The sequence below is a fragment of the Geotrypetes seraphini genome, chromosome 4 (genome assembly GCF_902459505.1).
Source record: "Geotrypetes seraphini chromosome 4, aGeoSer1.1, whole genome shotgun sequence".
NCBI classification, from domain to species: Eukaryota; Metazoa; Chordata; class Amphibia; order Gymnophiona; family Dermophiidae; genus Geotrypetes; species Geotrypetes seraphini.
The window spans coordinates 322,380,927-322,408,035 of NC_047087.1; the positions used below are offsets into that span (position 1 = coordinate 322,380,927).

The 27,109-nt window shown below is 46.0% G+C and overlaps 1 protein-coding gene across 8 annotated transcripts in view; it reads left to right on the top strand.

Annotated features, from left to right (window-relative positions):
* PLEKHA1 (pleckstrin homology domain containing A1) overlaps positions 1-27,109 on the top strand; it is a 136,759-nt gene that overhangs the window by 63,939 nt on the left and 45,711 nt on the right. For all 8 annotated transcript variants that reach the window (XM_033942137.1, XM_033942136.1, XM_033942140.1 and 5 more), the window contains exons 5-7: positions 20,564-20,661; positions 21,089-21,220; positions 24,383-24,523. In XM_033942137.1, the coding sequence (XP_033798028.1) occupies positions 20,564-20,661; positions 21,089-21,220; positions 24,383-24,523 (371 nt within the window). The remainder of the gene's footprint in view (positions 1-20,563; positions 20,662-21,088; positions 21,221-24,382; positions 24,524-27,109) is intronic.

The window sequence follows — 27,109 nt, forward strand, 5'->3', positions numbered from 1 at the left end:
GCACATACCTCAATGCAAGTGAGGGAGTATGCGGGAACCGAGCCAATGTCCAGTACGTTGTTCAAAGAAAAGTTAAGCGTTATGAGCGGAATACATAAATCAATTTTTCTAAATCTTCTCTTCTTTCTTTTATACTATCACCGTCCCCTTAAAGTTATTCATCGTCCCCCAAATGTACCTGTGGCCATTACCGCCCACCAGGGGGCGGTGGCGCCCACTTTGGGAATCACTGATGTAGACAAAAGAATGCTATTGTCCTTACAAATATGTGGTAATTTAATACTCAAAACATGACACAGTCTCAATGGATCCCTTGGTTGGTAATAAGGTTGTATATTTACTGCATTTCACTAACGGTATAATAAACAATGCCTGCATCCTATATACATAGTCTGCAGTTTGTGTTTTGTTTTTTACAGTCTCAATGGGGACATCATTTTCCACTCTAGGTAAAGATAGAAATTATTTAAAAAGGGATGGTTATAAAGACTAAGCATGTTATAATGTCCCTGTATCATTCCATGGTGCGACCTCAACTGGAGTATTGCATTCAATTCTGGTCTCCTTATCTCAAGAAAGATATAGCGGTTCTAGAAAAGGTTCAAAGAAGAGCGACCAAGATGGTAAAGGGGATGGAACTCCTCTCATATGAGGAAAGACTAAAAAGGTTAGGGCTCTTCAACTTGAAGACGGCTGAGGGGAGATTTGATTAAAGTCTACAAAATCCTAAGTGGAGTAGAACGGGTACAAGTGGATTGATTTTTTGCTGCGTCAAAAATTACAAAGACATTGGGGGTGGGGGGACGACGCTCGATGAAGTTACAGGGAAATACTTTTAAAACTAATAGGAGGAAATATTTTTTCATTTAGAGAATAGTTAAGCTCTGGAATGCATTGCCAGAGGAAGTGGTAAGAGCAGTTAATGTAGCTATTTTTAAAATAGGTTTGGACAAGTTCCTGGAGGAAAAATCCATACTCTTGTTATTGAGACGGACATGGGGGAAACCACTGCTTGCCCTGGATCAGTAGCATGGAATGTTACTACTCCTTGGGTTTTGGCCAGATACTAGGGACCTGGATTGTCCACCGTGAGAACAGGCTATAGCGGTGGTCTCGAACTCAAACCCTTTGCAGGACCACATTATCCCAGGACAAGCAGGCATGATATTCTCACATGTGGGTGACGTCATCTACGGAGCCCCGGCGCGGACAGCTTTTCAAGCAAACTTGATTGAAGTTTCAAGTTTGCACACTGCACCACGCATGTGCATGCCTTCTCGCCCACTAGAGGGCGCATCCCACCTCGTGGTCCTCAGTTCAATTTTTTCCGCGGAGCAAGAAAGCCCTGTGGATCTGAGCTCCAGTGTTTTGCCTTCTAGCTGCCGCGTTTAGTTTGTTTTTCCATCGAATTAGTTCGCGGTGCTGTTTTCTTTTCGGTTCGTTTCTTAAAAAAAAAAAAAAAGTATTTTGTTTTTCGTTGGGCTCCGGGGGCTCCCGGAAGCCGTGGCCGCGGGACGTCGGTCGTTCCCGGCCTTCTTCTTTTTCTTCGTTGATGTCCCGTCCTGTTACGGGATTCAAAAAGTGCAGCCGGTGTGAGAGGTTGCTTTCCATCACTGACCCTCACCGGTGGTGCATTGTCTGTCTTGGGCCCGAACATCCGACAGAGTCGTGTGATCGCTGTGCTACTTTCCAAAACAGGGCCCTCCGTCGCCGTAAGGCCAGAATGGCTGAATTGTTCGCCGTCGACGCGCCGCCTAAGACCTCGACGTCGGCCTCGGCTTCGGCCCCGGCCTTGACCTCGGCCTCAGCGTCCTCGGGGGCCTCGGCTTCGCCTCGGCCCTCGTCTTCGAAAGCGTCGTCAGCGAAGCCAGCTTCGGGTAAGTCCTCTGTTCCATCCCCTTCAGCAAAGAAGCCATCCTCGAGTCAGGCCAAGGCGGGTGGGTCGATCCCGGCCCCGCATCGGACCTCGACTTCGCACACCCCGAGGGAATACTCGAGACCGAGGTCGCCCTCCAGGGAGTGTGCCCCGGACTCGGAACTCCCCACCTTCGTGGGGATTCTGGCCTTCCAGGATCTCCTCCGAGCTCTGATCTCATCGGAGCTGTCGGGAGCCCTGGAAGTGTTGCAACGTGCTGCGGTTCCGGCGGCCTCGACCTCGGCCGGGGCGCCTTCGGTCTCGGAGGCCCCGGCCTCGGCGACCTCGACCGCGGGAGCCCCGGCCTCGGCGACCTCGGTCTCGGGTACTGTGGCCCCGTTCACCTCGGTCTCGGCCCCGCCCCTGACCTCGACCTCGGGGGAACCTCCTGAGCGGAGTGTAAGGCCCAAAGAAAAGTTGCGCAGAGTGCGCCGTCTTTCCTCCTCTTCCTCCGGGTCTTCCCGGGACGCCTCGCCCTCGACGCGACCTCGGACGAGGCGCCGATCGAGGAAGTCTAAGCGGCCCCGAGGCTCGCCTCGGCGCGATCGTTCCTCGTCGTTCGGGGGCGAGGCGCTACAGGTGTCGGAGTTGCGCCTCGACAACCCGAGGCTCCTCCGCTCACCTCGTGGGAAGTCTTCCCGGGCCGCCTCGCCGAGGAAATGGGAGAGTGTCCCACGGACCCCGGGGTCCTCGCCCAAGGGTTCGGCGAGGAGGATAATTTCCCCTTCCCCCTCGAGGGCCCTGGAGAGGGGATCCTGGGATTCGGGATCTGTTAGGGATCCTCATTATTCTCATGAGGCCTCCCCCCTCTCCTCGGTGGGGCGGTCGAGAACCCCGTCTCCCCAGGCTAGGCCGTCCTCATTTTCATCCTTCGTTCAGGACATGGCCCAAGCCCTGGGGATTGACCTGATGGTAGGTTCTCGGTATTCCAAAGAATTTTTGGAGGAACAGGACCTTCCCACTCCTCCTAGAGAGGTGCCTAGACTCCCTCTCAACAGTGTCCTTCTGCAAACCTGGCTGAAGAACTTGTCAAACCCTCTTACAGTCACGTCTGTGCCTTCAAAAATGGAATCGAAGTATAGGACGATTCCTCCTAAAGGGTTCGATAAGGCGCAGCTCTCCCACCAGTCTCTTCTGGTGGAGTCTGCTCTTAAAAAATCACAGCCCTCACGGGTTTCTGCGGCGGTTCCACCCGGCAGGGAGGGGCGGACCCTGGACAAGTTTGGCCGTCGCCTCTATTCAAATTCCCTGATGGCCACCAGGGTTCTAAATTACGCCTTCACCTTTTCCTCCTATTTGCGTGGTATGGTGAAGGACCTTCCTCAATATCGAAACTCGTTACCGGACTCCCAAAGAGCAGGATTCGATAAGTTTATGTCCAACCTGTCTCAATTGCGGTTGTACCTATTCCATGCAGTGTACGACGCCTTTGAGCTGGTTTCGAGGGTGTCGGCCTTCGCAGTGGCCATGCGCCGCTTGGCCTGGCTTCGCACCCTCGACATGGACCCAATCCTGCAGGAACGTCTTGCAGACTTGCCTTGTGTGGGGTCCGAGTTATTTGACGAGTCATTGGATGCGGCGACCAAGCGGTTGTCGGAGCAGGAGCGCTCTTTAGCATCCCTGGTCCGCCCCAAACCTAGGCCCCCGCCGCAGAAACCTTTCCGGCCTCCGCCGCGCCGATACCCTCAGAAGTCGACCCCGGCTTTCTTGAGACCGCCTCCGAGACGTCCGTCTCAGCGAGGCAGAGGGGGACAAACCCAAGCCCCGGCGCAGGGCCCTTCTAAGCCCGCGCCTTCCTTTTGACGGGCTGAGCGGACGGGGCGGGTTCCCCTCCGCACTTTCACAGGAACCCCTTCCTATCGGGGGGCGTCTTCGGTCCTTCCGGGAGGCATGGACCGGGATTACCTCAGACGCTTGGGTGCTCCGGATCGTCTCCGAGGGCTACTCGCTCAACTTTGTGTCCTCGCCGCCGGACAGTCCCCCAAGTTTAGTCCCTTGCAACCGTTCGCAGCTACCGACCCTTCTGACCGAAGCCAAAGCCCTCTTGAAGCTTCGGGCGGTCGAGCCGGTCCCCAAGGACCAGTGGGGTACGGGGTTTTACTCCCGTTACTTTTTGGTCCCAAAAAAGACTGGGGACCTGCGCCCCATACTGGACCTCAGGAAGCTCAACAAATTCCTGGTCCGGGAGAAGTTTCGAATGCTATCTCTCCCGGTTTTGTATCCTCTCTTGGAGGAAGGGGACTGGATGTGCTCCCTCGACTTGAAGGAAGCATATACCCATGTTCCGGTGCACCCCGCCTGCCGAAGATTTTTACGATTCCAGGTGGGGGACCTCCACCTCCAGTACAGGGTACTGCCCTTCGGCCTGGCCGCGTCCCCACGAGTATTCACGAAGTGCATGGTGGTGGTTGCGGCAGCCCTGAGGTCACGTGGACTCCATGTCTTCCCTTACCTGGACGATTGGCTCATCAAAGCCCCGACCAGGGAGGGGGTTATCTCAGCGACCCGACAGTCTATTGCCTTCCTGCAAACTCTCGGGTTCGAGATAAACTTTCCAAAGTCTCAGTTGAGGCCGGCTCAGTCTCTTCAATTCATAGGTGCGGTGCTGGACACGGTGCGCCTGCGCTCCTACCTTCCGACCCAGCGGTTGGAAGCCTTGGTACGGATGAGCCGCCAGGTCTCTCAACTATCGATGGTGTCGGCCAAGCGCATGATGATGCTGCTCGGCCATATGGCCTCGACGGTACACGTCACGCCGTTTGCGAGGCTACATCTGAGGATCCCTCAGTGGACCCTCGCGTCCCAGTGGCGTCAGGAGTGCGATCCGGTGTCTCGCCTCGTTTCGGTGACTCCGCTTTTGCGGAAATCGCTGCGTTGGTGGACAGACTCTTCAAATCTGTCCATGGGGCTACTGTTTCGCACTCCTCCTTTTCGCAAGGTCCTGACCACGGACTCCTCGGAGTACGCGTGGGGAGCCCATCTCGACGGTCTTCGCACGCAGGGCCTGTGGTCGGCAGAAGACCGTCGGTGTCATATCAACGTGCTAGAGCTGCGGGCCATCTTCCTAGCACTTCGAGCCTTCGTTCACATATTGCAGGACCAGGTGGTCCTCGTCCGCACGGACAATCAGGTGGCAATGTACTATGTGAACAAGCAGGGGGGAACGGGGTCCTGGCCCCTCTGTTCCGAGGCTCTTCGCCTTTGGGAGTGGGCGGCCTCCCGGAACATCTTCCTCTGGGCGGCCTACATCCAAGGAGAACTGAATTGTCTGGCGGACAAACTCAGTCGACTTCTGCAACCGCACGAGTGGACTCTACACTCAGCAGTTCTGCGCGAGGTTTTCGCTCGCTGGGGAACGCCACAGGTGGATCTGTTTGCCTCTCCGGAGACACACAAACTACCACTGTATTGTTCTCGGATGTACTCGCGGGATCGTCTGGAAGCGGATGCCTTCCTCCTCGATTGGGAAGGGAGGTTCCTGTATGCATTCCCTCCGTTCCCTCTGATCATGCGAACGTTAGTACATCTAAAATCGTCCACGGCCACGATGATTCTCATAGCACCTCGGTGGCCGCGTCAGCACTGGTTCTCCCTGCTACTTCAGCTCAGTGCCAGGGAGCCTCTTCCTCTGCCTGTCTTTCCTTCTCTGCTGTCTCAGAGTCAAGGATCCATGTTACATCCCAATCTGCAGTCATTGCACCTGACAGCTTGGTTTCTTGTTCCCTGACTCCTCCGGACCTGTCTCAATCGGTGAGGGAGGTGTTGGAAGCCTCCCGCAAGATCTCGATGAGGCTCTGCTATGCGCAGAAATGGACCAGGTTTTCCACCTGGTGTTCGTCTTTTCACCTGGATCCGGTATCAGTGCCGGTATCCTCGGTTTTGGACTATTTATTCCATTTGTCGCGCTCTGGCTTGAAAACCACTTCGGTGCGTGTTCATCTTAGTGCGATTTCTGCTTTCCACCAACCTCTGGATGGACGCCCTCTGTCACTCCATCCCTTGGTGACACGCTTCATGAAAGGGTTACTCAGGGTTTGTCCCCCTCTTAAGCCTCCGTCTGTCGTATGGAATTTGAATGTGGTTCTGGCTCAACTGATGAAACCCCCTTTTGAGCCACTCAACAAGTCCCTCTTGAAATTTCTGACTTGGAAGGTGGTGTTTCTAATTGCCCTCACCTCCGCCAGGCGGATTGGGGAGTTGCAAGCCTTGGTTGCGGATCCCCCTTTCACCGTCTTCCATCATGACAAGGTGGTTCTCCGCACCCATCCTAAGTTTGTCCCTAAGGTTGTTTCTGATTTCCACCTCAATCAGTCCATTGTCCTTCCTGTGTTCTTTCCTAAGCCCCACTCCCATCCTGGCGAGGCGGCGCTCCACACGCTTGACTGTAAGAGGGCGTTGGCGTATTACCTTCAACGCACCAGGTCTCATCGGAAGGTCCCTCAATTGTTTTTGTCCTTCGATCCCAATCGATCAGGGCATCCAGTTTCCAAGCGCACTCTGTCTAACTGGTTGGCTGCTTGCATTTCCTTTTGCTATGCTCAGGCTGGCCTTCCTCCCCCGGGTCGAGTCACGGGGCACAAGGTCCGAGCTATGGCAGCTTCGATAGCCTTTCTCCGATCCACTCCGATGGAGGACATATGTAAGGCTGCCACTTGGTCTTCGGTTCATACATTCACCTCTCATTACTGTCTGGACACTTTATCTAAACTAAACTAAACTAAACTAAACCTTAGGTTTGTATACCGCACCATCTCCGCGTGCGCAGAGCTCGGCACGGTTTACAGAGGTTGAGAGGAAAGGAACTACAAAGAAAGGGTATAGGAGAGGGACTGAGAAGATAGAGAGGGGCAGGGAACTAGAGAACGGGAGGTGATTAGATTTTTGAGAAGAGCCAAGTTTTCAAGCGTTTACGGAAGGATTGGAAGGAGCTAGAATTTCTGAGCGGGGATGAGAGGTTGTTCCAGAGTTCCGTAGTTCTAAAGGGGAGGGATGTTCCGAGTTTTCCAGGAGTTATCCAGGAGTGACGGCCGGTTTGGCCAGTCAGTTTTGCAAAATCTGTTTTCCTAAATTGCCATCCTCCCACCTGCCCTTTTTTGGTTAGCTTGGAGGTCACCCACATGTGAGAATATCATGCCTGCTTGTCCTGGGATAAAGCACAGTTACTTACCGTAACAGGTGTTATCCAGGGACAGCAGGCATATATTCTCACAACCCGCCCGCCTCCCCGGGGATGGCTTCCTTGCTAGTTATGGAACTGAGGACCACGAGGTGGGATGCGCCCTCTAGTGGGCGAGAAGGCATGCACATGCGTGGTGCAGTGTGCAAACTTGAAACTTCAATCAAGTTTGCTTGAAAAGCTGTCCGCGCCGGGGCTCCGTAGATGACGTCACCCACATGTGAGAATATATGCCTGCTGTCCCTGGATAACACCTGTTACGGTAAGTAACTGTGCTTTTTGGATGTGTAGGTACTTGGAGAGCCGCAGAAAAAATAGTTAATGTCTTATTAGAGAAATTACAATTTTGCATGAGGTAAAACTTTTTATAGTTTATAAATCTTTCCTTTTGGCTAAGTCTTAATAATAATATAATTTATAGCTAAAGAGACATATGATCAAGAAACTGTTTTATTTTACTTTTGTGATTATGATAAACATATCAAGGGCCTCAAAATAGTATCTGGCCCCCGGGGTGCATGTTTGAGGACACTGGGCTATAGGATTGAATGAACCATTGTTCTGACCCAGTAAGGCTATTATGTTCTTAAGGCCACCTCACAATGGCTGAAACATTGGGTCCAGTTACTCAAATGCAACAAGACCCAGACAGTTGATGGTCCTAATCACCTGAGTACATTTCAGAGTTTCACTAAACATTTGGATCCAAAGTAAGCACGTGGTTTGCCTATGCCTTAATCTGATCCTACCCAAGGCAACAGATATTAGCTAGTAAGAAACTGAAATATAGATCTGAATGAATAAAAATGCATCAGTTATGTGATGGGAAGAATTTATCTTCCCTGTGTGTGTGTATATTATCTGTTGTGTGGATGTGTTGTCTTTGGTGGTGGTGGAACAGTGGTACTTTTGGGAATAGGAAGTTGTGTGTTAGTAGTGGGGTGAGAATGAGGAGGAATTCCCTATGTCTAAATTTGTTTAATATAGAAGCTGGTGCTCCACCCATAAATGCATCGAGCCATTTTTTGAGGGAAGAAAGGAGATCTGGTCTTTCTGAACTCAATGTATTTTTATTTATTTTTTAAATTAAATTTGCTTTTTAATCACAGGATCCAAACAAGAAAAACAAATTTACAAAAACTCATCAGTATAACATAATTCAGAAATTAAATCATTCTAGTTCACATCAATACAACATGTTTGCAACCTATCCTTGAAAACTGGTGAGGTGCCGGAGGACTGGAAATTGACAAATGTCACACCCATCTTCAAGAAGGGATCGAGGGGTGACCCCGGGAACTACAGGCCGGTGAGCCTGACTTCAATTATAGGGAAGATTGTGGAAGCTATGATCAAGGATGGCATTTGCGAGCACATCGAGAGGAATGGCCTACTGAGAACAAGCCAGCACGGATTCTGTAAGGGAAGGTCGTGCCTAACGAACCTTCTGTACTTCTTTGAGGGAATAAGCAGTCGGGTGGACAATGGGGAGCCCATAGACATCATTTACCTCGACTTTCAAAAGGCTTTCGACAAGGTGCCACATGAAAGGCTACTTAAGAAGCTGTGGAACCACGGGGTGGGAGGGGATGTGCACAGATGGATCAAGCACTGGTTGTCGGGAAGACTGCAGAGGGTTGGAGTAAAGGGTCAATATTCTGACTGGCGGGGAGTCACGAGCGGTGTGCCACAGGGATCGGTGCTGGGGCCTTTACTCTTTAACATATTCATCAATGACCTGGAAAAGGAGGCAAAGTGTGAGGTTATAAAATTTGCAGACGATACCAAACTGTGCGGCAGAGTTACGACCAGGGAGGAGTGTGAGGACCTACAAAGGGACCTGGACAAGCTGGAAGACTGGGCAAACAAATGGCAAATGCGCTTCAACGTGGACAAATGCAAGGTCATGCATATAGGGAAATAGAACCCGTTGTTCAGCTACAAATTAGGGGGGGTATTGTTGGGAGACAGCAGACTCGAGAGAGACTTGGGTGTGCTGGTGGATGCATCACTGAAGCCATCTGCACAGTGCGCAGCAGCCTCGAAAAAAGCCAACAGGATGCTGGGCATCATAAAGAAGGGCATAGCAACCAGAACACGGGAAGTCATCATGCCATTGTATCGAGCGATGGTGCGTCCACATCTGGAATACTGCGTTCAGTATTGGTCGCCGCACCTCAAGAAGGACATGGCGGTACTTGAGAGAGTCCAAAGGAGAGCAACGAAATTGGTAAGAGGGCTGGAACACTGCTCATACGCCGAGAGGCTGGATAGGCTGGGGCTCTTCTCTCTGGAGAAAAGGAGGCTCAGGGGAGATATGATAGAGACCTTCAAGATCATGAGGGGCATAGAGAGGGTGGATAGGGACAGATTCTTTAGACTGAAGGGGACAGCAAATACGAGGGGACATTCTGAGAAACTGAAGGGAGACAGGTTCAAAACAAATGCAAGGAAGTTTTTTTTCACCCAAAGGGTCGTGGACACTTGGAATGCGCTACCGGAGGAAGTGATCAGGCAGAATACGGTACAAGGATTCAAACAGGGATTGGATGGATTCCTGAGGGATAAAGGGATCGTGGGATACTGAGGGAGGAGTTGGGAGGTAACAAAAATATAGGAAGTAAATCAGGTAATGAGTATAAACTAACCTGGTCGTGCATGTGCAAGACCGGAGGGCTAGGACTTCGATAGGAAGGCAGGACTTAAATAAGAACATAAGAACATAAGCAGTGCCTCCGCTGGGTCAGACCAGAGGTCCATCGTGCCCAGCAGTCCGCACACGCGGTGGCCCATCAGGTCCAGGACCTGAACTGTAATCCTCTATCTATACCCCTCTATCCCCTTTTCCAACAGGAAATTGTCCAATCCTTTCTTGAACCCCAGTACCGTACTCTGCCCTATTACGTCCTCTGGAAGCGCATTCCAGGTGTCCACCACATGTTGGGTAAAGAAGAACTTCCTAGCATTCGTTCTGAATCTGTCCCCTTTCAACTTTTCCGAGTGCCCTCTTGTTCTTTTATTATTCGAAAGTTTGAAGAATCTGTCCCTCTCCACTCTCTCTATGCCCTTCATGATCTTGTAAGTCTCTATCATATCCCCTCTAAGTCTCCTCTTCTCCAGGGAAAAGAGTCCCAGTTTTTCTAATCTCTCAGCGTATGAAAGGTTTTCTATCCCTTTTATTAGACGTGTCGCTCTTCTCTGAACCCTCTCGAGTAACGCCATATCTTTCTTAAGGTACGGCGACCAATATTGGACGCAGTACTCCAGATGAGGACGCACCATCGCCCGATACAACGGCAGGATAACTTCTTTTGTTCTGGTTGTAATACCCTTCTTGATTATGCCTAGCATTCTATTCGCCTTCTTAGCGGCCGCTGCGCACTGTGCCGTCGGCTTCATTGTCATGTCCACCATTACCCCCAAGTCCCTTTCTTGGGTACTCTCCTTCAATAATATCCCTCCCATCGTATAGCTGCACCTTGGGTTTCTGCTACCCACATGTAGTACTTTACATTTCTCAACGTTGAACTTCATCTGCCATCTCGTCGCCCATTCCCCTAGTTTGTTCAAGTCTCTTTGCAATTCTTCGCAGTCCTCTTTAGTCCGAGCTCCACTAAATAGTTTTGTGTCGTCCGCAAATTTAATTATCTCACACTTCGTCCCTGTTTCTAGATCATTTATGAATATATTAAATAGCAACGGCCCAAGCACCGAGCCCTGCGGGACACCACTCGTGACCCTCCTCCAGTCCGAGTAGTGGCCCTTCACTCCCACCCTCTGTTTCCTACCCGCTAACCAGTTTCTGATCCATCTATGTACATCTCCTTCCACCCCATGGTTCTTCAGTTTTCGAAGTAGGCGTTCGTGGGGTACTTTGTCAAAGGCTTTTTGGAAGTCTAGATATATGATGTCTATGGGGTCACCTCTGTCCATCCGTTTGTTAATTCCTTCGAAGAAGTGCAATAAGTTAGTTAGGCACGATCTCCCCTTGCTGAAACCATGTTGACTGGTTGTCAGAAGTTTGTTTCTTTCAAAATGTTCATCAATGTTGTCTTTTATAAGTGCTTCCACCATTTTACCTGGAACTGAGGTCAGACTCACCGGTCTGTAGTTGCCCGGGTCACCTCTTGATCCCTTTTTAAAGATGGGCGTAACATTGGCTATCTTCCAGTCCTCTGGGATCACGCCTGTTTTCAGGGATAGATTGCAAATTTGCTGCAGTAGTTCCGCTATCTCCTCCTTTAGTTCCTTCAGAACCCTTGGATGGATTCCATCCGGACCCGGGGATTTGTCAGTTTTTAGTTTTTCTAGCTGCCTGCGTACGTCTTCCAGGCTCACTTCCATGGATGTTAATTTTTCTGCTTGATCTCCCTTGAAGATTTGCTCAGGTTCCGGTATGTTGGATGTGTCTTCATTTGTAAACACAGACGAAAAGAACATGTTAAGTCTTTCTACTACTTCTTTCTCTTCCTTCACCACTCCCTTCCTGTCTCCATCGTCCAGCGGTCCCACCTCTTCCCTGGCTGGCTGCTTCCCTCTAACATATCTAAAGAAAGGTTTGAAATTTCGAGCTTCCCTGGCTAGCCTCTCTTCATACTCTCTTTTGGCTTTTCGAACTACACGGTGACATTCTTTTTGATACTTCCTGTGCTCTTTCCAGTTGTCCTCAGTTTTGTCCTTTTTCCATTTCCTGAATGAATATTTCTTATTGCCTATCGCTTCCTTCACTATTTTAGTTATCCATGCCGGGTCTTTTGTTTGACTCTTTTTGCACCCCTTTCTGAATCTGGGGATATACAGATTTTGCGCCTCGCTCACTGTGTCCTTGAAAAAAGACCAGGCATGTTCTACCGTTTGCCATTTCTTGGAAGTGTTCCTAAGTTTCTTCCTTACCATTATCCTCATTGCTTCATAGTTTCCTTTCCTGAAGTTGAAAGTTTTCACAATGGTTCTATTTCCTTTCGGTATTCCTACTTCGACCTTGAACTTGATCATATTATGATCGCTGTTTCCCAATGGGAAACCAAGGTGGCAAGGGAGCCCCCTTCTGATGATTCAGACAGGTCTTGACCTGTTTTGGGCCGCCGCGGGAGCGGACTGCTGGGCGGGATGGACTTGTGGTCTGACCCAGTGGAGGCACTGCTTATGTTCTTATGTTCTTAATGATGGAAATATCCTAAAAGGATAAGTATACAAATTTAGTCAATAGGTAAAGAAAAGAAAATAGCTCTTTATCACTAGCAAGCTCTTCTGTTTCTATTACCCTTTTTAAGCCTACTAGGAAACATATTACTAGGGAACAGGAACTTTACCAGAAAATTCTCCAAATATATTAGATCAAGAAAAACATGGATTTTCTTTGTATGTAACCAGGCATTTACGTGGATACTTAAGAAGAAGGAACTGCCAATTGCCAAAACTTTTGGTTTGAGTAAGAGGAAGCTCCTTCTACACAAGACTCTTCCCAATTCTCTGAAACAACTCGCTCTGCTCTTCAATTCCTCTGGAAATGGCCAGATACCTTACAGTTCTGTTCATGGCGGAATAGAAAAGAAGTTATTGGCGGAATAGAAATCACTAATGTAATGTACATCTGGAAATATGGAAATTGTTTGCCCATAAAACAATACACTTTTCTTCAGAAAAAAGTTCTCAACGCCAATATTGTTTGCCCTTTCAGAATATTTTCCTGAGAGGATTCCAAAAATTTAGTTAGGTTTAAGCTATCCAGTGAATTCAAATTATCAAATTCACCTTCAGTTTTCTCTGATTTTACACCTAAGAACATAAGAACATAAGCAGTGCCTCCGCTGGGTCAGACCATAGGTCCATCCTGCCCGGCAGTCCGCTCCCGCGGCGGCCCAAACAGGTCACGACCTGTCTGAATCACCAGAAGGGGCTCCCTTGCCACCTTGGTTTCTCATTGAAGTCCTATCTTCCCATCAAAGTCCTCACCCTCCGGTCTTGCACATGCACGACCTGGTTGGGTTTCTATACTTATTACCTGGTTAGCTTTCTATACTTGTGTTACATCCCAGCTCCTCCCTCAGTATCCCATGATCCCTTTATCCCTCAGGAATCCGTCCAATCCCTGTTTGAATCCCTGTACCGTACTCTGCCTGATCACTTCCTCCAGTAGCGCATTCCACGACCCTTTGGGTGAAAAAAAACTTCCTTGCATTTGTTTTGAACCTATCTCCCTTCAGTTTCTCCGAATGCCCCCTCGTACCTGTTGTCCCCTTCAGTCTGAAGAATCTGTCCCTATCCACCCTCTCTATGCCCCTCATGATCTTGAAGGTCTCTATCATATCTCCCCTGAGCCTCCTTTTTTCCAGAGAGAAGAGCCCCAGCCTATCCAACCTCTCGGCGTATGGGCAGTGTTCCAGCCCTTTTACCAGTTTCGTTGCTCTCCTTTGGACTCTCTAGGAAGATAATACATTTGAAATTTTCTATTCCTTAATGGATAACTCTTTAACAACTAAATTGGTGAGTTATGTATGGAAGGCACCCTGGTATTCATCTTATCACCGAGAATTAAAACAGGGGTGTAGAAAATTAGAATGGAAATGGAAAAAAACTAATCTAGCATCAAATAAGAAGAGTTGGAGAGTTAACATCAAGAAATACAATCTAGAGATTAGGACCGCAAGGAAAATTTATTATGGCATTAAGGTAGCTAATTCAGACAGTCAAAGTAGCAACCTTTTCAAACTTTGGCATTCGTTAACTTCAGCTTGTATAAGCTCAAAGCAAACATGTACCCCAACTGCAGAGGAGTTAGCAAAATTTTTTAATAGTAAAATTACATTCATCAGGGATACATTTCCTGTTATAAACCCCGATGATTTCTTTTTAGGTTTTAATGGGTTGATAGTAACCCCTGTGGATCATTTGTGGAATGTTTTTGACCCAGTTTCAGAATTTCAAGTCTTAAAATTATGTGGAAAATTGAGTAGGTGCAGTTGTAAATTGGATCTTTTCCTTCTTATCTTTTCAGGGATATTCCCCCAATGGCTATCACATGTTTGACATCATTATTAAACCATTTTCTTGGCAATGGTTATTTTTTGTTGAGTATGAGGAGTATAATTTTGACGCCTTTATTGAAAAGTGCCAATTTGGATTCTTCGGTGCCTTCCCATTACTGTCCAATTGCGAATATACCTTTGCTGACAAAAATGATGGAGTCAATTATTTCTAGTCAACTTTTCAATTACCTGGAGAAATGTTCCATCTTATTACCAGTCCAACATGGGTTTAGACCAAATTTTAGTACAGAAACCCTTTTATTGTCATTAATATCAAAAACACAATATAGTCTGGAATTTCTATGCTTTCAGGCGGACTTTCTGGGACACCAGGCCGCACATTGGTATAAAATTATAAGTGAATCTGTTAAAAAGAAACCCAAAAATGGTCTTAGAGATATTTGGAGCATTGAGATTAAGCATCAAATTTCAGCATCTCAATGGCCACAAATTTGGTCTTGGAGAATGAGATGTACAGTGTCAGCATCTATGAGACAAACTTTGTTTTTTCTTCTGCATAGAGCGTTTGGACCCCAGTTAGACTACAAAAGTTAAATAGTTCAAAGTCTAATAGATGCTGGCACTGTAATCTTGAAGTAGGGACTTTAGATCATCTTTTGTTTTATTGTCCCTTTATCTTAGCCTTTTGGAACTCAATTTGGGATCAAGTAAATTTTTTATTGGAAAAGCATGTGGCATTATCTTACAATATAGTACTATTTGGTATGTCCAATGAGGAAAAAGAGCCAAATATCATCAAATAACAATAAACTTTTATTGATAATGACAGGAGTCGCCATTCAGCATATCACAAGTAATTGGAAAAATTACAGTAGACTCAATTATAATTTCTGGTGGAACTCATTATGTCACATATATAAAATGGAAAGAGCAATAGCTATACAACAAGGGAACTATAAGAAATTTAATAAAATTTGGGAGCCATTAACTTCTTATTGTAATGAGTAAACACCATTTTCTATTGAAATTTACACCGTCTAATGTTTGGGAGGGGGGAGGTATATTTTTTTAATATTCCTATTGGAAAAATAATAGAGGAATGATGGGAGGGGAGGGTGGTAATTTTATATATTGTAAGATAAATTAGAAAGATTGTCAAGTGATGTGTTTAATTGTATTGATTCACTGTTTGTACACTTGATATAAGATTGAAAATGAACAAAGAATTAAAAAAAAAAGATTCAAAATTTAAACGCAAAACAAATGTGCTATGTTGCTGCAATTTGATTTGTCAGCTGCGTTTGATGTTGTTCATCATGGTATTCTGATTTGGATGTTATCAGATATAGGTTTAAACCAAGTAGTTTTGGATTTCTATTGCTGCAATCTTAATGAGGTTTATTTAGAGGGCGAGATTTCATCTTCATGGAAACCTAGTTGTGGGGTTCCACAGGGTTCCCCTATGTCACCAATTTTATTCAATATCTATATGACTTCATTGAAAAATTGTTGTCTTACATCTGCAGAAACTATATTTACTTATGCAGATGATATTTTTATTCTATTGGAAGTTAATCCTGACCTCAGTAACTTAATCTCCAGTATAGATTGTTGTATTTTCAAACTTCAGACGTGGGCATTATCTATTCAAATGAAATTAAATACTGCCAAAACTAAATTGCTTTGGATTGGACTTAGATTGGAGAAACTTCCTGCTGTTATGTTGAAAACAGGTATTTCATTACACATGAATTTCTCCTCCAGAATTCTGAGTATCATTCTGGACTCATCTCTCACATTTCATGATCAGTTAAAATCGCTGGCAAAAAAGTGCTTTTTTAGTCTACGTATGCTGAGGAAAGTTAGATCACTATTCCATCAAGAACACTACTCAGTGCTGATTCAGTCTATTACGCTTGCCTAGTTTAATTACTATAATTCTGTTTATTTGGGCATTAAGCAGGGCAGTCTAAAACGACTGCAGTTGATACAGAATACGGCGACAAAGCTCATTTTTGGGAAGAGAAAGTGCAACCATGTCTCTCCCTTGTTGAGAAAGTTTCATTGGCTTCCTGTTCGTTTTAGGATTCAGTTTAAGTGTGCAAGTATTGTCTTCAAGTTTCTTTATAGAATTTTTGACCCTTTTGTTCCCTTATATTGGAATACTTCTAGATCTTGCCACTCGAGAATTATACAGAAATATAAACTATCGTTCCCTTCTTTTAAGGGAATCAAATCTGTTGATAAGCTTAGCCAATCTCTTGTGTTTAAACTGGTAGAAACTTAGAATAAACTCCCTGACTCTGTTAGATTGGTAGGTCATCTGCAGCAATTCCGTAAAGTTCTAAAAACATTATTGTTTTCACAATATCTCAATGACTTACCTTCTGAATCGACGAACTAATAGTGTTTTAACATTCTCTTCCCTAGCAACAGCAGCAGATGAATCCAGTGACCAATAGGATAGCACACATCTACCAGCAGGCGGAGATAGAGAAACTGATTAACAGGTGGTCCTATTGGCTGGCACTCCTCCTGTATCTCCAGTATTCTCTATCTCCCAGCAGGAAAAGGTCAACTAGCTCCTGAATTCTCCTGTTGAGGTTTCTCTTCAGTGAGCTGGCAATGCTATTTTTCCTGTTGAGATTTTCTCTTCAGTGAGACAGGGGTGTCCGGCTGAACGGTGCCAGCTCTAGGGGTTACACCTGGGCCCACTCAGGTCCCTGCCTCACCCTCCCTCCATTGCTAGAGGGTCTGACTGGGTCTCAATTTTTTTCTTCTTTCCCTTCTCTGTAAAAAAAAAAAAAAAAAAAAAGAGACCACAGTTGCTACATTCTGCCCTGCTTTTGCTACAATACTAGCTCTAACTGGCTTCAACCGGCCCTAACAACAAGCTTGTGAGTATGTCTGGTTTTTACTGTCGTTTGAACTTCAGGTTCTGTTTAGGAGTCTTAGTACTGTGGGTTCGGTCATCGTACATTTAAGGAATGGATATTTTATTGAGGCTAAGTTTTATGACTAGAAATCCGTGGAGCGAGCTGGGACTTCCCGCCCTTTGCACGCATGCGCCTGGTTTCCTTGTTGGTTACAGTGCGGCAATAGCGGTGCAATTTCATGCTCGCACTTGTTCTCATTGTTGGGTTACAGCGCGGCAATAGCGGTGCAATTTCATGCTCGCACTTGTTCTCATTGTTGGGTTTCAGTGCAGCAGTAGTCCTGTTTATTCTGAGGCTCTCTTTCATCGGTGTTTGTCACGGCCATGTGCAGCTGATTGTGCAGGTGCCGGTTTATAGCAGCGCGCATGAGATGGGACATGTTTTTTCCGGTGCTGTGGGCCATCGTTCTGGTTATTCCACGAGTCTGATTTTCTTTCTATGCAAGCCGCGGCAGGGTAAATTTTGCGGGGCTTGAATTCAACAATGTTTCTAGGAGCGTTGATGCAGCGACCACGTGTCAGCGAGAATCAGGCGTGTGCTTGGGTCTCCAGCGATGGCGGGAGAGCTGCAGCGTTCCGGTAGTTTGTATCCAGCTGACTTTGGTTAGGGTATGCTGGGGCTTCTCTCCGGTTCAGACAAGTTGTATGTGTTTCACCAGCTTTGGGACAAGCTTGGGCAGATTTATATGTCTATGTCTGTGTTCCTGCTGTACTCCCTTGAAGGAAGCTGCTTGTTTAATCGGACTCTGGGGTTAGCACTCAAGGGGTTACCAGAGAGACTCTGACCTGTGCTAGGTCACCCAGTCTCGATTTGTCTACGGACTGGGGCGACATACGGCAACTCAAGGCACGGTGAGATCAGCAGTAAGATAGTGCCCTGTATTTCACACCGGTATCTCATTGTCTCTCTTGGGGTCCCTGCAGATTGAGCCTTTGTCTGTTGGTAACTGTCCTTATTTGGGCCTCTGTGCTGAGCTGCATGTGTCTAGTAGCGGCACAGGATATATATGCCTAAAGGTAGTACAAACAGTTTCCAAGTTCGGGCTGTCTCTATGGGCATAATGACACTGCGCATCTTCCTGCGGCCAGGACTCTCTTTCTCTATTTCTGAGGGGGCCTGGACTTCAGATTTATATGCTTATCACGCTGGTTTCTCCTGTCGCCATTTTCTCATGGAACATGCTAGACAGGTCCCCCGACCAGACAGGAACGGCTGTACAGCTCCTTTTAACCAGGAGCCAGTTACCTATTCTATCAAACCCGCGGAGAATCATGCGCTATGTGGCTGTTAGCCTCATCCCTGAAGCTCTCATTAGCGATGTCAGTCGCCAGGGCCAGGAGGACTTGGGCTCCCTCCTGGCCCGATATTGTCGGGGAGTTGGGGAGTCGGCGGGGCAAGAGGGCTTGGGTTCCCTTTTGCCCCGATCATGTCGGGGGGGCAAGAGGGCTTGAGCTCCCTCTTGCCCCGATCGTGTCGGGGGTGCCGCGGTTGGCTGGGGCAGAGGGCTTGAGCTCCCTCTTGCCCCGATCGGCTGGGGCAAGAGGGCTTGAGCTCCCTCTTGCCCCGATCGTGTCGGGGAGTCGGGACCGCCAAGAGGGAAGCAGCAGGACACCGGTAGGAGCTTCTACATGATGGGGGGTCGGGAGGCTGTGGGGGGTGCGAGCGGTCCCTTCAGGGTGGGGGGTGCGGGTGGGAGTGCGTGCGAGCGGTCCTTCGGGGTGGGGGTGCGGGTGCGTGCGAGCGGTCCTTCGGGGTGGGGGTGCGAGCGGTCCTGCGGGGGGGGGGGGGGAATCGGACATCAGGGGGGATCAGGCTTTCAGGGTGGGGACAGAACTTCAAGGGGGAGAGGAGAGTCGGGGCGGGAGAAAGGAGAGTCGGGGTGACCAGAGGAGAGTCGGGGCGGGCGAAAGGAGAGTCAGGCAGCATGCACGGTATACGGGTGTGTGCAGTATATACAAATTTCTGTGCATAAATTTGTGTTTTTCGCGCGCTATACCCGTGTGCGCGTTTTACACAGGTGCGCGTTATCTACGTGAAAATACGGTAGTTTATCTTGAACAGAATTAATCTTCAATTCTTGTTCCTGAAATTTAGCAACCGTTTGCTTAGTAAACGTTGGAGATTTTCTTTTAAATTCTTATCCATATTGACAATGGCTACAAAGATATCTTTCAAGGAAACATTATCTACCTTAGATAGAGCAGAATCATCTAAATGATGGCTAACAAATTTTACCGGGTTAGGGACCTGAATATCAGGCAAAATTTCATCAAATTGTGAAGAATTAACAGCAACATTACCATTAACAGAAGAAACTTCCGGTAGTGGTATGATGCTGAGAATCATCTCAGCATCTTGTTGCTTATTAATTACTTGTAGGCTTATTAATTACTGGGGGAGGGGGAGTTCCCCGGAGGAAAGAGAGGGATCTGGACGATGGTAACAGTATGAGATCTCAAATCCATATTCAAAAGTCTCAGATCTTGAAGATGGAAATCCATAGGCCCCACAACCGTCACTGGGGCCAAACCTTTCTTTCCAACTTTACGTTTCCCCTTCTTTAGGGGATTACTTACGGGCTCCTTTGTGCTCCAAAGGGGTTCGCCCCTTCGATCATGCGCCCACAGGAGCTCGACCGTGTTCCGCGGTATAGCTTCCCTTTTATGGCGGAAAAAGTGGGGCTTTCAACAGCCGATTTCAGTCTCCCTCGGGTGCTCAATCCAGCGCCTGCTATAACAAATTTCATCCCATTTCCTTTGGTTCTTCAAAGTTATTTTGCTGATGGATGAACAGTCGGGAAGATAACACATACTCAACCCCTTAATTATGTCCATCTCTAGGTTGGAGAAAATTGAAAAGCTGCTAAAGTCTTGACTATTTTGCAGAGCAAACAGTCTTTTCACTTTCACAGGCTTTGTTATGCATTCTTTTCTTACCCTCTCTTCAATTTGACTGCCAAAGCAAGTGCATAGAAGGTTAATTCTGGTGATTGTGGAAGTGATGCTCTTGTCAATTTTAAGCAGGCTGTGTTAGAGCTCTTAAGAGTGGGGGATATGCTGATTATAGCACTTATTAATTTTCTCCATGGGCTTGCTTTTTGAAAGGAGCAGAAGAGAAGTAATGTGACCTTAGCCCCTTATCATAATTAAGCGCCATATACTCTGCCAAAGCAGCACTGAGATGGAGAACTTATTGTTTTGTATTAAGACCTTTTGTTATTCGCTGAATGTCCAGCCCTCTTACAATGTAAACCGCCTAGAAGTCGCCTGACTATGGCGGTATAGAAAAATAAAGTTATTATTATTATTATTATTATAGAACAAAATTGGGATCATTTTATCAGGAACCAATATGACAAACCAGTGGGAGACTCAGAAGATGTTGATTTTTGTTTTGTATGAATTGTGAATGATAGTCCTTCTTTGTCCTGTGGGTGTTTCTTAGCCGAGGCATAATCCAAACTACCGCAGATAGAATGCTTACTCTAAACTCTGCGAAGCTTCAGACCTGTCTGACTCCAGCTCCTTCCTTCCTTCCTTCCTAACAGTTATGAATGCTGGCATGAGGAAGTACTTTCTGCAGGCCAATGACCAGCAGGACCTGGTGGAATGGATCAATGTACTCAACAAAGCAACCAAGATCACAGTAAGTACCAACAGCTGGAGACAAATTCTCATCTTTAAGGAGAGAGAATTATAGCCCAAACACCTGACTCACCAGGATTCCAGTTATACTGGATATGAGTGTGCCACAATTTCTCTGAGGGTTTCTAGTAAGACTTTGTATTGATATGGGGTCCTGGTTTCCTTGCAAGAAATGGAATGGAAAAGACTTCACTCCCTAAAGAGGGTTTCTCAAGCCACTCAGTATTTTAGGATACTCCCAATGAATATGCCTGAGAGAAAATCTGACAGCAGTGCGGAGCCATCACATGCAGACTCTCAAGGATCTTTTATTGTGGATCTTTTGAAAATGTGACTGGCTGTGAATCTTCCAGGGCTCTGGGTTAAGGTAAAGTAACATCTAGATAAGGAGACGACAAAAGCATTGCCAAAGTGCTTTCCATTTTCAGGTACCAAAGCCAAGTGACCAGCAGTCCATGCCTGATAACCATACCCGACTTCTGGAGAGCTCCGGGAGCAAGAAGCAAGTATCATACCGAACAGACATTGTGGGAGGGGTTCCCATCATTACGCCCACGCAGGTAAGAGTGGTATAGGTGACATTGTGAGAAGGGGATCTGGCAGAGAAGAATTGAATAGAGTGCCAAGGCTTGCTGAAATCTGCTCTACGTACTGTATTGTACTTGTTTCACTTAAACTACAACAGCCAAACCAAAAAGCACTGACCATTGAACTGTAAATATACAGAGAGATGCAGGTGGTTCCTTCAATATATCCCTCCAACTAGATATCAAATCCCAAGCCTTTCAAGATGCATAGAGGCATTTCCAAGTTTCAAACATAAGAACATAAGCATCGCCTCTGCCGAGTCAGACCACAGGTCCATCATGCCCAGCAGTCTGCTCCCGCGGCAGCCCCCCAGGTCAATGACCTGTAAGTGATCTAATGCTCTAAAGCATTTTGTTCTGTATAGTAACCCTCTGATTGTACCCTTCAATCCCCTTTTCCTTCAGGAACTCTCCAATCCCATTTTGAAGCCCAAAATCGTACTCTGCTCTACCACCTCTTCTGGAAGTGCATTCCAGGTGTCCACCACCCTCTGAGTGAAGAAGAACTTCCTAGCATTTGTTCTGAATCTGTCTCCCTTCAATTTTTATGAGTGCCCTCTAGTTTTTGTTGCCCCCGCCAGTCTGAAGAATCTGTCCCTCTCTACCTTCTCTATACCCTTCATAATCTTGTAAGTTTCTATCATGTCCCCTCTAAGTCTCCACTTTTCCAGGGAAAAGAGCCCCAGCTTCTCCAGCCTCTCAGCATATGGAAGGTTTTCCATGCCCTTTATCATTTTTGTTGCTCTTCTCTGGACCCTCTCGAGTATCACCATATCCTCTGCCACTTTTGAGCAAACTCCCCAGTTTGATATTTGAAAGCAGTTAGTTTCTGCAAAGTGTACTGGTCATCCAATTTCTTTACTACCAACCCTGGGCCAGGCACCCTTGGTGACTTCCAAGCAGCTGCCAACACTAGCCTGGCCATGGTCAGCATCGATTTACAAAACGCCACCTCTCCCTCTGCCATGTCAGTATCATAATGATATAAAAATACAATCTCCAACTTAACCTCCATTAGTCTTCCCAGAGTTTGTGAAAGTATCCCAAAAATCCCTGAAAAGCTCCACAATCCCATCACATATGTAAGTAAGTAAGTCCCATCTCTCCCACAGCCCTGCCAACACTCTCCAGTTCCCCCAGCCCTTGTCTTCACCAGGAGCACTGTCATGAGGATTTTATAACCATTTTCCACGTGGATCTCAAAAGATAGAGCAGAATTAGAAAAGGTTCAAAGAGCGACCAAGATGATAAAGGGGATGGAACTCCTCTCGTATGAGGAAAGACTAAAAAGGTTAGGTCTCTTCAGCTTGGAAAAGAGACGGCTGAGGGGAGATATGATCGAAGTCTACAAAATCTTGAGTGGAGTAGAACGGGTACAAGTGGATCGATTTTTCATTCTGTCAAAAATTACAAAGACTAGGGGACACACGAAGAAGTTACAGGGAAATATTTTTAAAACCAATAGGAGGAATTTTTTTCACTCAGGGAATACTTAAGCTCTGGAACGCGTTGTCAAAAGATGTGGTAAGAGCAGATTGCGTAGCTGGTTTTAAGAAAGGTTTGGACAAGTTTCTGGAGGAATGGGTAGATGCAAATTTCTTGTTAATCTTTTTCCAAAAATACTAGAGCTAAGGAGCAATGAAGCTACTAGGTAGTAAAATTTAAAACAAGCCGGAGAAAATATTTCCTAATGCAGTGGTTCCCAACCCTGTCCTGGAGGACCACCAGACCAATCGGGTTTTCAGGCTAGTCCTAATGAATATGCATGAAAGAGATTTGCATATAATGGAAGTGATAGGCATGCAAATCTGCTCCATGCATATTCATTAGGGCTAGCCTGAAAACCCGATTGGCCTGGTGGTCCTCCAGGACAGGGTTGGGAACCACTGTCCTAATGTATGTTAAACTTTGGAATTTGCCAGAGAAGGTTTGGATAATTTCTTAAAAGAAAAGTCCATAAGCCATGATTAAGATGGGCTTAGGATAAATGTTTCCCGTAACAACTGGAATTTATTTCCCTCATAAATATTCTTCTTTTCTTGTTGTGCAAATAAGTTTGTATACTTTGTTGTTCATTGAACATATTATTGTTAAAAAATGTTTGTTATTCCCTCTTTTCTTTGTATTACGCTAAAAACTTTTAATAAAGTTTCATGGAAAAAAAAAAAAAAAGATGGGCTTAGGAAAATCCACTGCTTATATCTAGGATAAGCAGCATAAGTTTCAAGTTTATTATAAATTTGATCGCCTATTCAAAATTCTAAGCGATGAACATATCAGTAAAATTACAAAGTTTAAGGGGCAACAAAACAAACAAAGAACTAAACCTTATGAAACATATTGGAGACTAACTTTACAAACATATTAATACAAAAGGAAAGAATGGGAAAAGAAATACAATTATTAATAGGAGAAAAGACAATTATGGTAAAAAACAATAGGAAGGGAGAGATCAATGAACCTCAGAGAGATTATGGAATTGAAATGAAACTCCTAGTCAAGCTTTCTAATTATCAAATGCATCTTTAAAAAGAAAGCTTTTTAGTTTGCTCTTAAATGTATCCAAATTGTGTTGAGGGGCTGTGACAAAATTACTTTTACTCTTGGGATTTTGCTAGGTACTTGTGACTTGGATTTGTCTCTGCTGGAAGCAGGACACTGGGCTTGCTAGACCTTTGGTTCAGGAGCTGCTTTGACACGCTTTCTGGCATGTCAAAACAGCTTCTGATTGGTGTTGCCTGACTTTAGTTCCTGGAAGAGGCGGTTGGAAAATACTGAGAATGATCCCGCCGCTGCCCCAGCTGCCCTCTCCTGCCTCCGATCTGCTCCTAAACCGTATTTGCGTTTTTTTTTAAATTCACGGGTGCTCCTGGAACAGAACCTCCGTGAATTTCGGGGGAGTACTGTATAGGTCAAGCACCATGTGATGAGTGTGTACTAAATCTGGAGAGAGAGAAAGAGGTACAGAAGTATTGGCAAGACGGGCTTTTCTTCCACAGGATCTCCAAGGACTTTCACTGTGTTCCCTTCTTTAGGCACAAGCAAGACTTGATTGCATGTATGGAGAGGACTATGGCATGATTCCTCCCTTGGGATTTACCTTTTTTAATTTTTTCTTTCCTATGTTTTCTTTAGCAAGAGCTAAATGAATGCACAGATGGGAATGATCGAAGCAATGTGAAATGGTCCCAGAACCAGGTTTCAAACTTCCCAGCCAAAGTCATGCCTGACAGTGCAGTGATAAAAGCTGGCTACTGTGTGAAGCAGGGTGCAGTGGTGAGTAATCCTTTCCTGAAATCTGTCCTTTTTGTCCCATCTGGTTCTGAGTGCAGCCCCTTACACAGCTGAATTCTGCCTGATTTGTCCAGCTTCTCTTTGACTCATTGGTTTGTCAGTCCTTGGGAGATTGGCATATAGGTGACATTGTTCAACGGAGCCTGGCTTGGAGACGCTCCCCACTGTTCACTTATTTCAGAAGCTTTTGGCACTTCCTGCTGTCACGAAGGACTAGGCGGTTTTAGTTTTTCCAGAACTGAAAAGACGTGCCCTCTTCCCCTCAACTTGTGCACTTTTACCTCGTTAGGGTTTTCTTCTCCAGCAGCATTGCTGTTTTGTTCTCTTTGCTTTATTTTGCAGGGCTAAATTTTCCCTTCCCCAATATTTTGGCATTTTTAAAGTTTTTTTTTTCCTGTTCCTTTATAAGGAGTTGCCACACTGGAACAGACCGAAGGTCCATCAAGCCAAGTATCCTGTTTCCAACAGTGGCCAATCCAGGTCACAAGTACAGTGGTGTGCAAAAATCTGGAACCACTTGTCAATTTTGCATTCTTTCAACTTTCTGACCTTTTATTTTAATTTCTTTGTTGAGCCATTAGATTTGTCTGTGTACCACATAAGGGATACATTTGGCTATTAGAATCAACTATTTAAGATTACTTGTTTCTAATTTTACAATTTTGTTGGTATTGGAACATAGCTACTATAACTTTTACAGATCATGTTTGAAAACTGGATCAAGCCTGTCCAATCAGCATGTGCTATTTATGACCAATTAGGAGGCTCATCAGCCAATCACAGTCCAGGTAACAGGGCTTTTGGGGTTTCGTATACTTTTTGCAACAACCATGAACAAGACTGTTGGAGGAGCATATTTGTGTCAGTTAATGAATGAAGAAGGATTTTTGTCTCCCAGATTGCCAGCAAAGTCGGCTGCAGTCACAGTGAGCATAAGAATTGCCGCTGCTAGGTCAAACCAGTGGTCCATCGTACCCTGCAGTTCGCTCACACGGCGGCCCCCAGGTCAAAGACCAGTGCTCTAAATGAGTCCAGCCTCACCTGCGTATGTTCCAGTTTACCAAGAACTTGTCTAACTTTGTCTTGAATCCCTGGAGGGTGTTTTCCACTATAACAGCCTCCAGAAGAGCGTTCCAGTTTTCTATCATTCTCTGGGTGAAGAAGAACTTCCGTACGTTTGTATGGAATCTATCCCCGTTTAACTTTAGAGAGTGCCCTTTCGTTCTCTATACCTTGGAGAGGGTGAACAATCTGTCTTTATCTGCTAAGTCTATTCCCTTTAGTATTTTGAATGTTTTGATATTGTCCCCTCTCAGTCTCCTCCAATCTCTCACTGTACGGCAACTCCTCCAGCCCCTTAACCATTTTAGTCACAGTAAAGACTGTACAAGAGAAGCGACGGGTTCAGTGGTAGATAAGCCTCGGACTGGTCGTTCATTTACATCAACATCACACCAAGACTATGCACTTTGGCACATTTCATTGACAATCGCAAGTTGATTTCACCTTAGCGACTGCTTGAGTGGTTAGACGAATGTCATGTCGGTGTCAGCTCATCAACCGTTTGTTGTCGGTGCCTGCAGTTTGGTCTGTGAGACTTCAAAACATGCAACTGGCCATTTATAGATGTTTATTTATATTGTTTCAACAGCAGTGTGGTATACATTAATTTAAAAGGAAAGGCACGCCAATAATTATAGTATAAGTATAAAGAAAAAAGAAATAAAAGACAAAAAAACCCCCGTAAAACCTTGGTTTGCAAGCATAATTTGTTCCAGAAGCATGCTTGTAATCCAAAGCACTCGTGTATCAAAGTGAATTTCCCCTTAGAAAATAATGGAAACTCAGATAATACTGTGCTATACTATACATAGTCGTATTGCAAGACCTCGCTCATTTAGAACTGTCACTACACTCTTGCAGCATCACAGAGAGAAGAACCATCGGCTCAGTTGTGATGTGTGTATACTGTATGTACTTGTATTGCAAGACAATTCTTGTATATCAAGTTAAAATTTAATAAAATGTTTTGCTTGTCTTGCAAAACACTTGCAATCCTGTGTGTGTGTGTATATAAAATATATATATATATATATATTTTTTTTTTTTTAATATCATTGATAAATGTTAAAAAGCAGTGGTCCCAGTACAGACCCCTGGGAAACCCCACTATTTATTGTATTTTTTGCTCCATTTTCCACCCCTGTGAGAACTGACGGCAATCCAATCACGGAGCAGAGCAGGATCAGGCAGGAAGTACAAAGGGCGCTCCTGCCCTATGCGCTGTTCTGCAGGGAGAAGGGCAGCAGTCCAGCACTGACCACACCAGTTAAAAAAAGGTACCTGTGGGCATCCCAGCACCAGACCACTAGACACACCTATGTGTAGAGGAGGAAAAACCAAGAAAAAATATATTCTGAACCCAATTTTTTTTTTTCTTGGTTTTTCCTCCTCTACACGTAGGTGCATCTGGTGGTCCGGTGCATCTTATAGAGCGAAAAATATGGTACTCTTCTCCACTGAGAATATTGTCTCTTGTTTCTGTCTTTCAGCCAGTTCTTAATCCAT